The 12069-nt window shown below is 23.8% G+C and overlaps 1 protein-coding gene across 1 annotated transcript in view; it reads left to right on the forward strand.

Moving 5' to 3' along the window:
• The window catches only part of LOC112599077 (SCY1-like protein 2), a 144610-nt gene that overhangs the window by 126447 nt on the left and 6094 nt on the right, over positions 1-12069 (forward strand). Inside the window, exons 9-12 of the mRNA XM_025345800.1 lie at positions 2908-3076; positions 3347-3528; positions 6294-6526; positions 7089-7157. Coding sequence (XP_025201585.1) covers positions 2908-3076; positions 3347-3528; positions 6294-6526; positions 7089-7157 — 653 coding nt within the window. The remainder of the gene's footprint in view (positions 1-2907; positions 3077-3346; positions 3529-6293; positions 6527-7088; positions 7158-12069) is intronic.

Consider the following 12069-nt stretch of genomic DNA (forward strand, 5'->3'; position numbering starts at 1 on the left):
TGTGTGTGTGTGTGTGTGTGTGTGTGTGTGTGTGTGTGTGTGTGTGTTCATAATTTCAAAGAAATGTTACGACTTACTAATAATATATGATACAAATTTAGACAATCTTAATTTTGATTAAATAATATTTAATAAAGAAAAAACTCAAATCATTTCTTTGAAAGTCATATTTTTATTAATTTTAAAAAAGTAAAGTATGGAAATAAATATTGAATCTTAATTCTATAATAGAAATTAAGTTTGTTTTGTTTTTTTATCCTAATACAATATTTTGATAAACACTGTTTTTTGTCAATACCTAACGTGTATAGATGAACAAACTTAATGGTCTACCTATGTAACATGTCCAACTTATATTCGAATGCAAGACTGAGAAGTGATGAAATAAATGTCAATGATCGATTACTTGCAGATGCTGTCGTTTATGTGCTCTGTGTGCGTCGGTTGCTTGTTGACACGCTTGTCTTTGTCTTAATGTATTAGCTCAGAGACATTTGTTGGGTTGCTTTTGACTTTCATTTGCACATATGTTTGCAATCTGGTCTTTTATATTTGCATTATCTGTCGATTGATCTTATTTCATTCTTTTAAACCGACAAGTGTAGACTATTTGTAAATTCCATGTATGTCGACCAATATTTTCTCATCCCTCGTCAATAAATACCCATGACTTTGTTCTTAACTTTATTTTTTTTAAATCAACACTATATAAACAATTATTATTATTATTATTATTATTATTATTATTTTCAGCACTACTTACCGGATTCAAATTTGACTTTATATCACCTAAGAACCAATTAAAATACACACAAAAATGTCATTAAAATCGCTTAAGCCGTTTAAATGGAGTTCAGTAATACGCAAACGTACTGAAAAAGTATATATATGAAGATAAAATGCTAAAAAAAGCCTTTAATAAATAAATAAATAAATTACTGTTATTTAAAAAAATATAGCCAACTATTATTAGCTTACAAAGTGTAAATAATTTAAAACAATGAAAACATTAAAATAAATTAAATAAAGGAATAGATAATAATGATTAAAATCTAATAAAAAAGGCAATTTTTGAGATATTTAAGGAGTTGGGGATTATTAATATTTTTAAGATCTGACTATCAATATGGAGTATAAATATAAATTTAGATTGTATATTTAACAAAATATAAAGAGAGGGAAAATCATCTCTCTTACACGATAACCAATGGAATTCTGTCATAAAATATATTGCAGCATCACAACTGTTTATTTATTATAACGCATAATATAAAATTATATATATATTATGTAATACAAGTATTAGTATACCTATTGCATTAATTGATTTGCACCGTATGACATATTTACAGATTTTACATTTTATTGATGTATAAACATTTAAATTATAACTAAACAACTTTGTTCTTGGATTTTATAACTCTACATAAATAGTTTTAAAGTATAATTTATAATAAATATTAATACTTTGATAAAAACTATGCTATCCATAAAATTATAATCATGTGATTTTCTTCATTAATCCTATAATCCCAAAAATGTGTTGTTAATTAATTGCTAAAATAAAGTATAGTAATCAAATTATACACTCTTATTAAGAAAACTCACTCTTTTTCTCTTTTTGTATTAATGGTTTTGTAAATTGATGTTGAAAGCTAATGCCACTGAGATCGGAACAAATATAAATGTTTTTTTTATTTTTCTAAACAAAGAATAATTACAACGGCGTGTTCTTACTTGTCTTACTCCTAAATATCCGGTGTGATGCTTAACTATCAATTTATTCTTCGAATTTATTTAACTTTAAAAATGATAAAATACGTTAAACGATCAAATAAAAATAAGATAGAATAATAACAAAATATATTAAAACAATAAACAAACTTCATTATTTTATTAAATAAAACTAAATACCATTAATTATTTTAGTTAATTTGATTTACATATTTAAATATATAAAAATATGTTTAGATATATTTGTCAATTATAAATAAACAATACCCTTCATAATAATATACATTTTAACCTAACCATAATTAAAAATTGTATTTTTATTTTATAGTTATCATACATTAATTTATTGAAAAAGACTTTTGTTTATATCTTTTGATATTTTCTACTTCTTTGAAAATATATTACCTGCATTACAATTTCAAATGTGATTCGTTAAAATTACATACATATTTTTCATACCTATACGAAATATGGATAACTCAAAAATTTAATTTAAGTATGCGATTTATTTAGTGGTAGTCATGCGAATAAATTACAGTTTTAAGGAGTGGTAACAATTTGACACATAACTTTTATATCTCACATTCTGTCTTTCTGGTTTAGATATATCATATTATCTAGCGACTAGTTTCTTCAACATTAATTGATTCTTCCTGTAATATACCACTATTGATATTGTTTCACAACATTTGAATATGTTTAGGTACTATTAAATTATCTCACTATAACATATTAGCATCAAAATTATAAACACTATACAAACATACTTCTTAAAAAAAAACTAAATTTACTAAAAATATAAAATTTAAATTTATGATATATTATAATTTATTTTTTTTATTATTGACCGGTTCATCGGGTCCAATATTGGATATATATGAAGTGTATAAAACTCATACGTTTTATATTTTTAAAAATAGTAGGTTATATAAAATTATTAATGTAAAAATATGAAATAATGTGAACAGCACTTTAAAAAGTATGGATTATTGTTTAAAGTGAACGTATAAAAATATATATATTATAAATACGTCACGTGATTTTAATCTCAACTACTCAACCCAATTCCATTTATTGATTTTAAATATTTTGTTTCACGGATAAAACTGTAGTATAACTCTTATAATTGAATTTTATGTAAATGTAAACAATAAAAACCTATGACATTTTCAGTTATATACAGTATGATTTTGCGTGACAAGAAATACGGTTTATCAGTAAATATGATAGCCACAAAAATAATGCCAACGTTGATTCCACACACAATGAATCCGGGTTTAAATTTAGAACAATTTCAAACCCTCATTGAAGTTCTACAAGATATGCTGGAACAGATTGACAGGTAATTAATAAATATTACGTGTTTTGTAGTTCTTACTTTTTAGTCAAGATTAAAGTTATTACATTATAATTATTATTAAGCTCTTGCTATTAAACTATTTAAATAATATGTATCATTTAATTTCAAATCGAATAATTAAAAAATAGAACTATATTTTCACTTTAATGTTTACCTATTTCTCTAATTTTTAATTTGTTTTATTAATATATATTATGCTATATGTGCAATTGTTTAAACTATAAAAATAAAATACAATAATAATCGTTTTAGAAACCAAAGGAATAAATTGAAATTGGATACAATATCCATGCAGAGTCCCGACAGACATAGACCTTTAAGACATTTATACAGTTCTGACAATATGCATGCGCAAAACTTCAACATACCAAATTTGAAAATCGAAACGCGCAAAACGTCAAGTGCCGAAGATATGGTTAGAAAAAATTCAGCGGGTGAGTTAAAAATAAAAATAAAGTTTAAAAGTAAATAAAATAAAAATAATGCATGTTATTAAAAGCTCATGTAAACGTAAAAATAATATCAAAACGCAGTGATTCTCGACTACAACGAGACTTATGTGAACATCGATATATTTAAATTAAATTGAGGTTTAAACGTAGATTTTGAAACACTCGGTTTTTTCTCAATAAGACTCAAATGATAAAGCGTTGAATAAGAAAATGTCAAGTGAACCAAAATTATATATCATTTATTTTCTTCGCAATGAAAAATCTATTCGACTGTAACGACGTCTGGTTTAATAATTTCAACGTGATAGCATGCCAACATATTAAATCTCTTCTCTTTAATGACAAGCCAAGTTGTTCCTAGAAAATTACCCGCCATTTTCCGTATCCAACACATACTTTAGTTAATTTTTTTTCTGTCTCTTTTATTGGCTGTAAAAATGTAATCATCGTAATATTTTTAAAGTTGTGTAGATTATCTGGATATATAGTCTAGTCTCAATAGTATCTAAAATTATCACAATATCATACTGAAATCTTTTCTTAAATAAAAACGTCTAGGTGTCGGTTTTATTTTATCTCATAGCGTCGTGCCACAAAGTACGCCTATAGGGAGGATAATATTATTTAAAGTGTCAGATAATATTTTTTTACTACTCAGTGATAAAAATCGTTATTGAGATAAATGAAAATCACTTGGCTCGTATATTTTTCTTTTGCTACCCTTCCCTTCTTAATATTTATAATAGGATAATCCTTTAATAATAAAAACAAAATATATTATTTCATAATCAATAAGATACTATCAATTATCTATACACCTATAATATTTTACCAGTAAAATTAATTATTAAGGTCCATGATAAAGTACCGGATTTAAATAATCAAAATTATTTGGATATATTACTACTAAATGTCAGAAATATATACATATTTTTTCTTTGTTTTTGACTCTTTGTTTTGGTTAATTGTTTATTATACAGGCGTATATCGTCAATGCCATTTTTTTAATTAAACTCAACTGGTACGAATACTTAACCTGTAAAAAAAATAATAGAACTTCTACTGTGATAATTTTAATTTTTCTGATAAAATGTATGATTAGGATTAACCGTTTGGAATATCGTGGTTTACAGTATTATCCGAAATTAATTAAGTAGGTAGTTGTAAAAATAAATTTTAAAATATTCTATTTAATATGTAATTATTATAATATTACATAATGTTTATACATAAGGTTATATACATTTATTCAAGGGAAAATGTAAGAAGATTTAATTGAGAGTTGCAGTATAATATCACTTATTTTTTTTTTTTTGCTTGATGAAAGTTTAAAAGTAACCAATTATTGCTCAAACATTGTTAATATATATATATATTTTTTTTTTTTTTTGACATCAATGACAAAATTATGATCTCACACAATTAAATTAAATATTAAAAAAAAAAAAAAAATTTATATAATTGGCAACAATCAATTTTATTTATAAATACTATTAGTTAATAAATGTATTAGCTATTTTTGTTTGATAGTGTGATAATTTTTTTATATAGTTTCAGAAAATCAATATTTGTTTGTGCTTAACTTTATTTTTGGCATTTTAGAAGACGTATGTAATTAACTGTTATGCATGTATAGAAGTTGAAGAGAGAGATTTGATTTTCCTTTGTCCCGAATTGTATGTTTTGGAAGTCTGGCCTAAACAAAGATTGATAATATAACTTTGTATTTTGTGAATATTTTGACTAGTTTAAATCACAGGAGAACTGACTGTTTGATATTTAAATTTTATATTTTTGTAAATAAAGTATGGGTTTTATCGTTTAATAACGTTATCAAATTATTTATTATTTATTGTATTGTTATTTTGTAAATCTTAATCTGATATACAAAAGCATATAAGACTGTAACCTTTTTTGGTTTTTTTATCAGCCTTTTCATTTTTTATTATTATAACATTCTTAAAAATCAATTCAAAAAGGTATCCGATGTTTGTGATAATTTAGTTTGTTGATTATTTTAGCTATAATTAGTTATAATATATGCAATAAATTGTGTTGGGTAGTTATAGATGCTCTATGTAATTAAAATACGCTTAGGTATAGAATTTCTCTAATGTTGCTGCCTGCTGAATATACAAAACATAAGCTTCATGAATTTCACAGTAGTGGTAAACTACCACTACGATTATCACTAGTAAAATTGTTTGTCGCTCATCATTTGACAAAGCTTTGTAGTCAAAAATCCATTTAGAATTCAATGGAAAAATCATTAACAAAGTATTTTCACCCTGCTATAATTTGGCTACGTATCTATGACATTAAAACATTAAATATAAGTAAACATAATATATTATACGTAATCTTTTTAAATTGTGTACCAAGTAAAAGTTTTTATTATGATTAATTGAATTAAAAATATCAATTTTCGGCCCTCACGATCTATATCAACAGTAAGTTGAATAAAATTTCAGATATTTTATATAAAAAAATATAACCCAAAAATGTCAACAACGCGTCACACCCACATCCTATTTTTCCTTGTATACAAACATAAGTAATAATTATAGCATATAGCATTTGATTTAATTAATTGTATTTAATTAAATAATTAGACTTTAAAAGACTTTTTCTTTCTTGTTTTTAAAAAATACTTATAAGTTATAACCATAGTTGTTGAAGACTTAAAAGAAAAATATTATTATTATAATAAATTGACAACTATCTTTCGTTTCCGTGTCCTGCAACAGGCAGCTGGTGGTTTGGCGGGTCGCCCTCCGGTTCTGATAGCAACTTCTTACGCGTAGTCAGTTCATTTCCAAATCGTCGATTGTCTGACAATATGTTGAACACGCCGAAAATTCGCGTGGCACCGTCATGTGCCTCTTCGCCAGGAAGCACGCCCGTTGGCACCGGACTGCCGATCCGGAGACACTCGAACGTTGAGCGCCGTGGATCTACCATCAATTTGTCACCACCATCGGTAATTATTATTGTTATTTTTATTATTATTAGTTAGTTGTAGAATTTACATTATATTAATCAAGTTGTATTTTTTGCAACTATATATTATACTATTGTCAGCTACGACAAAAAAAATTGTGAAATATACATTGCGCGTCTCACACGTTATTATACGATACATACCTAACCATATTATCATGTCATTAGTTTTTATTACATAATTATGTTACTATTATATTATCATGACTTGTGTGTATTATTTCGATTTTGTAAGTAGCTTTTCGCCGCATTATTTATATACTAACATACATGTACTGTAGAGAAAATTACGGACCGTTGTAATATACAAACGAACCAATAACGCTGTAAGTTATTACTATACACACACACACACACACACACACATATATATATATATATCATATTATGTCGGTCTAAACGTATCCCTACGCTTAAAAAAAATGATTATATTATTTTAATATAATATTTTATTTTCGTCGTTATGACATTTTTTGTTTTTTATGACGCTTGTTGTGGATGATATTATGTGTCAGGAGCTTTTAAATTGATTTTTTGCGCAGGGCTATCAGTACTTCAGACCGATTAACGGACACAGTGGGTCCACATTGTCGGTGCCATCATCGACGTATGTAAGTCATTATAATGAATGAGAAAGCCGATGAGTGTTGCATTAAACGGTGTCCGCTGTCAGTGTATACTTTTTTTTGAACGCCAGGTCTATGTGCGTTCGCTCAGCATGATTAAAATTGACATTTATATTTTATAATTTATTTAATTTATATAATGAGAGTCAAAAACATGTGAGATAAATGGCGGATGGTCTGAAATATCAATTATCAACATTGCTGTCATGATATTTTATACCATTATACCACATAATTGTATTCTTTCATCAAGAGTTCGTGATAATAATTGATATAATTTATATTTCTTATAACATTATTTATATAATGATGATGGTAGTCTCACTCTAGCTAAAATCAAACTAGTTAAAATTACAAATTAGAAACTATGCATAGACCTTTTTCACTTTTAATATACTTATAATTAGATTACTAGGGCGTGGATTTAAATTCTATGAAAAAAAAAATCATGCTATATAATAATATATTGTAAACACTAATAATATTTCAAAATTTAAAAAACCGTTTTATTCAAAAATAAAATTATAATTTGTAACGAAGGCTACAAATCTATATAATTTATCAGTACTATTTAAATTATATAATTATAAATGTTTTGATTTTGAAGCTGCAAGTCGAAAATAAAACGACCAATCTATATATTACCTAATATTATGTAATATATTATTATATACCTGCATGTGACAATACAATTTCGTTTGTGCAGCCACCACCGCTTTTTTTCTGATACTAAAATAAAAACATAATACGTAATAAAAATAATACGATAAAATAAAATATATAATATACAATTTTTTTTCTAATACTTTTTTGTTACTTTTAAAAAAAGGGGTGATTTCAGATTAATTCTTATTAAACTTTACTTATATTTAAAAATATAATATATGAAAAATGCCCTCAATATGCTAAAAAAAATAAAAATAAAAGTTTGATTTTGTGCTTGGAAATCAACGTTTAAGGAATTTAGAAAAAAATATAATTTGCATGAAATTCACGCTCTACTTATTATACCCTCGTTTAATTTTTTTTTTTTTTTTTTTTTACTTTGAAGAAATAATAATAAATTATCAACTACACGTAATTAAAAAAGTATCTATCAGCATCTAATTTGTTGAAAAAATAAAATGTAAATTTAGAAAAATACCCAAGACTTAAATAATTTTTCTTCTAATGTAATTTTTTGAGTAGGTTATTTTAAAAATAATTTTTAACTATTTATATTATATTTAATCATTATAATATATAAAACTATTGAACAAAGCAAATAATAAATACAAGTTATCATCCGTCATTTACCTCAATTAAATGAAGGACAGAATGCTGAATAATTTAACTAAACACTATTTTGTTATGGCACACTATTCACTTTAAAAAATCCACATTGGGTCGTTTATTTTTCTTTTGTTTTAATATTATTTTTTTTCGCTTTTGACGTTAGTTAGAACTTACCGGTAATAAGTACGTACAACTTAATTTCATTGGTTTTTTTCTATTTTTAATTCGATGTACTGCTTTTTGGCCAGTTGTACGTACCAAGTAATATATAATAACTTTTCATTGGAGTTAAATGATCGTTGGAAGAAGAATAACATTTTATAAAAAAAATGTTCAGTAAAATAATATAACAAATCTGTGAAACATTAAAGAACCATATGTTTCAAATAAATGTTTTCCTATTGTATTTTTGAACTTTTCATTTAAAAAAAAATGATAAGTTCCTTTAAATATTATTGCTTTGTATCGGATTTTATATTATTGGTAAGAAGCTTTTTGCGCTTATCATTATACATATTTAACTTATTTAATTGTTTGGTTTTATATAATTTAAAATGTTAACCAATTGGCTAATACTTAATACATACCAGTACATTGTTATTCAAATCTATAATACTATGTCCACAGGTTTATAATTCATGATATATTATAATATATACAAAATACAAATTTAAAATCAAAAACCAATTTATAATAGTATTCCATTGTGTATCTCAAAAGTAAATAGTGCCATATTTAGAATTTTAAAGTCCCAGACTAAAAAAAAATTATGAGCCACTATATCTAATACATTTTTCTTTATTATCTCTTCAAAATATCTTCATGGTATACGATACAAAATTTAAAAAAATCAAATATTCCCACTAATTATTGCAAAAAAATAAAATAAGTAGTTTTTTTCTATTAGTTTTTGTAACATTAAAAAAAATTTAATCATTTTTTAAATCATTCGGTAAAAAAAAAATAAAGGTAATTTAATAGGGACCTTAAAAAAATTGAAGTCCACACATTTATTACTAATATCTTCCTTCAAATCCAATTTGATATAAATTACCAAAATAAAATAATCATGTACTTATGTGTTTTATATTTAAATAACTTTGTATGTATAAAACACAATTTATTTTATTCAGTTAGTGTAACAATTATTAATAATGCTACAAATAAATTCTCTGGAACGTTTACATTCCTTAATTAAACTAATTAATTTTATGACTGATATTTATAAAATGTTCTTTAAGTCTGTCATCCAGAAATACCAAAAACAAATTGTTATTAAAATATAATATGAAAATAACTATTCATAATACATACAAACATATTATTATTCTCATTCTGGTAACAGAACTTGATTAACAAATGTAAGCAATTTAATTACTAATATTATACACAATAGCTTGCAGCGTTACAGGTTTTTAAAGCGGTTTATAACGTTCAAATTGCAATAATAAAATATATTACAAATAAATAAATTATTGTGTATTATTTAAAATATTTTATATTTATTAACAATATTAACTATAATTTATAGATACTACTCTTATGAACTCTATAGTTATTTGATTTTTCTTCAATTATCTTAGATTTAACTACAAATTAAATTTTAATTCTATCTATTATATTTTATTATATTAAATTTCATATTTTAATTTTTTATAAAATCAATATGTTTTAAAATAAGAATATTAGGTAGGTTAATATTTATGTTTTATAAATCCAATATGTTACTTATACGATTGAAAATTAAACTAAACTAAGATAATTAGGAAATGTATGATAAATATATATGTTTACAATATTATAAACAATATATTATTATTTATTCATCGCAGAAATTTATTTTAGACGTAAAAAATGAGGATATCAAACCTTTTTCTCTATGTTTTAACTATTTCAAGTCTTATAAGAAATTAACATAAATTAAATTATTATACTTCAAAACTGGAACTTCTAATAAAAAATATATAACAATATTACTCTTTGTTATCGTATTTTGTACATAAGTAATATTTATCTAATTTTTAGAAAATTTATTAATTCTGAAGTTTTCGGTTTAATGAATATTACCTAATACAAAAAGTTATACACGTTAATACATTTTCTGTATAATTTAAATATTTCAGATTGTTTTACAATATCATACTATATGTTATTTACTCAATATTTCCTATATAAACATCTGTAGGTTGAAATAATTCAGTTAAACATTATTAAGCATTTACATTTAAACAATACAAATTATAAAATATTTCAATAATAATTTTAAACACGCAAACATCATTTTTTTTTTTTTAGCAACGCAATAAATATTCACTATGGCACAAACTATTTTATTATAACGTAATTACCATTATTATATCAATACATGCAACAAGTATAACATTCTTTCATAACATTTCGACAAACTATTTATATTATTTTGAATTGCTGAAGAAAAAAAAATACAAAACTTAAAAAGTCAGAAGACAATTATTTATAATAAGTAATCTTTCTTTTAATAAAATATTAAAAACACCGATGTATTAATATTGCCAGTATGTAACGCCGTGTTACACTTTACAGTAATGTAAAATATTATTATTTAATATTATATTTTACAACAACATTTATTACTACGATAAATTATTTAATCATAACAATATTAATAATGCTTTTAAATTATTATTACAATTTTGAGTTATTTTTTTTATATTTTGTTTTACTGTTTGATTGCAACTTACGCGGAGTACAGCTTGCACGGAGCATGATTGTGAGTATTATTAAGTTGATTTTCATTAAAATAATTAAACGCATCACTGAAAAAAGTAATCTGCTTTAAAATACATTTATGAAATACTTTCTCAAAATAATAAATGGGTAAATGACTGACTGTAAATTAGTCGTAATGAAATATTTTTAGCGTCGTACTGACTCGATTTTAAGATTTTAAGTAAAACAGGTATTATTTGTTTTTATCGTAAGTTTTTTCTCTTAAAGCTCTTTAAATTTAGTTTTAAAATGGTCAAAAAGTTTGCGTAAAACTTGCATGACTAGTAAACAGAATATATATTTTGATATTTTTAAAAAAGGTAATTCGCCGAATTTCCTGATATTTTTTTTCTTACAAATTGGAAAAAAAATACCTAAATAACTCTGGGGAAATACGAGCTACAAGTAGCAAATTAACAACAACTTTATCACTTTTAAGTAAACATGGTTCCACGCACGATTATTAAATATACTTAAATTAAATATAATATTATTACAACATTTACTTAGATAAGTGTAAATATATGTTTACTTAAATATCAAATAAATTCAAACATCTAAATAATGAAATGTATATGACTGATAATGTCTAACTTATATTACTTCTATGTAATATAATATGTGATTACTAATTTTTGATTTTTTTTTAACTTAAGTTGTTTTTAACTTGCCACACATTTTTACATTTTTTATCATTTTTAATATACAATAAATAAATTTAGAAGCATCAATTACTTAAACTTTATACCTATATTAATTGTTTTTTGAATTAAAAATGGAAGACTTCATTTAGTTTTGAAAGTAAAGTATTGATTACAATTCAGTACATAGTTTATAAGTAGAAGTAGTAATACTGTATGTTTTTAATTATTGA

The sequence above is a fragment of the Melanaphis sacchari genome, unplaced genomic scaffold (genome assembly GCF_002803265.2).
Source record: "Melanaphis sacchari strain LSU unplaced genomic scaffold, SCAv2.0 Contig0_pilon_pilon, whole genome shotgun sequence".
In the NCBI taxonomy this organism is placed as follows: Eukaryota; Metazoa; Arthropoda; class Insecta; order Hemiptera; family Aphididae; genus Melanaphis; species Melanaphis sacchari.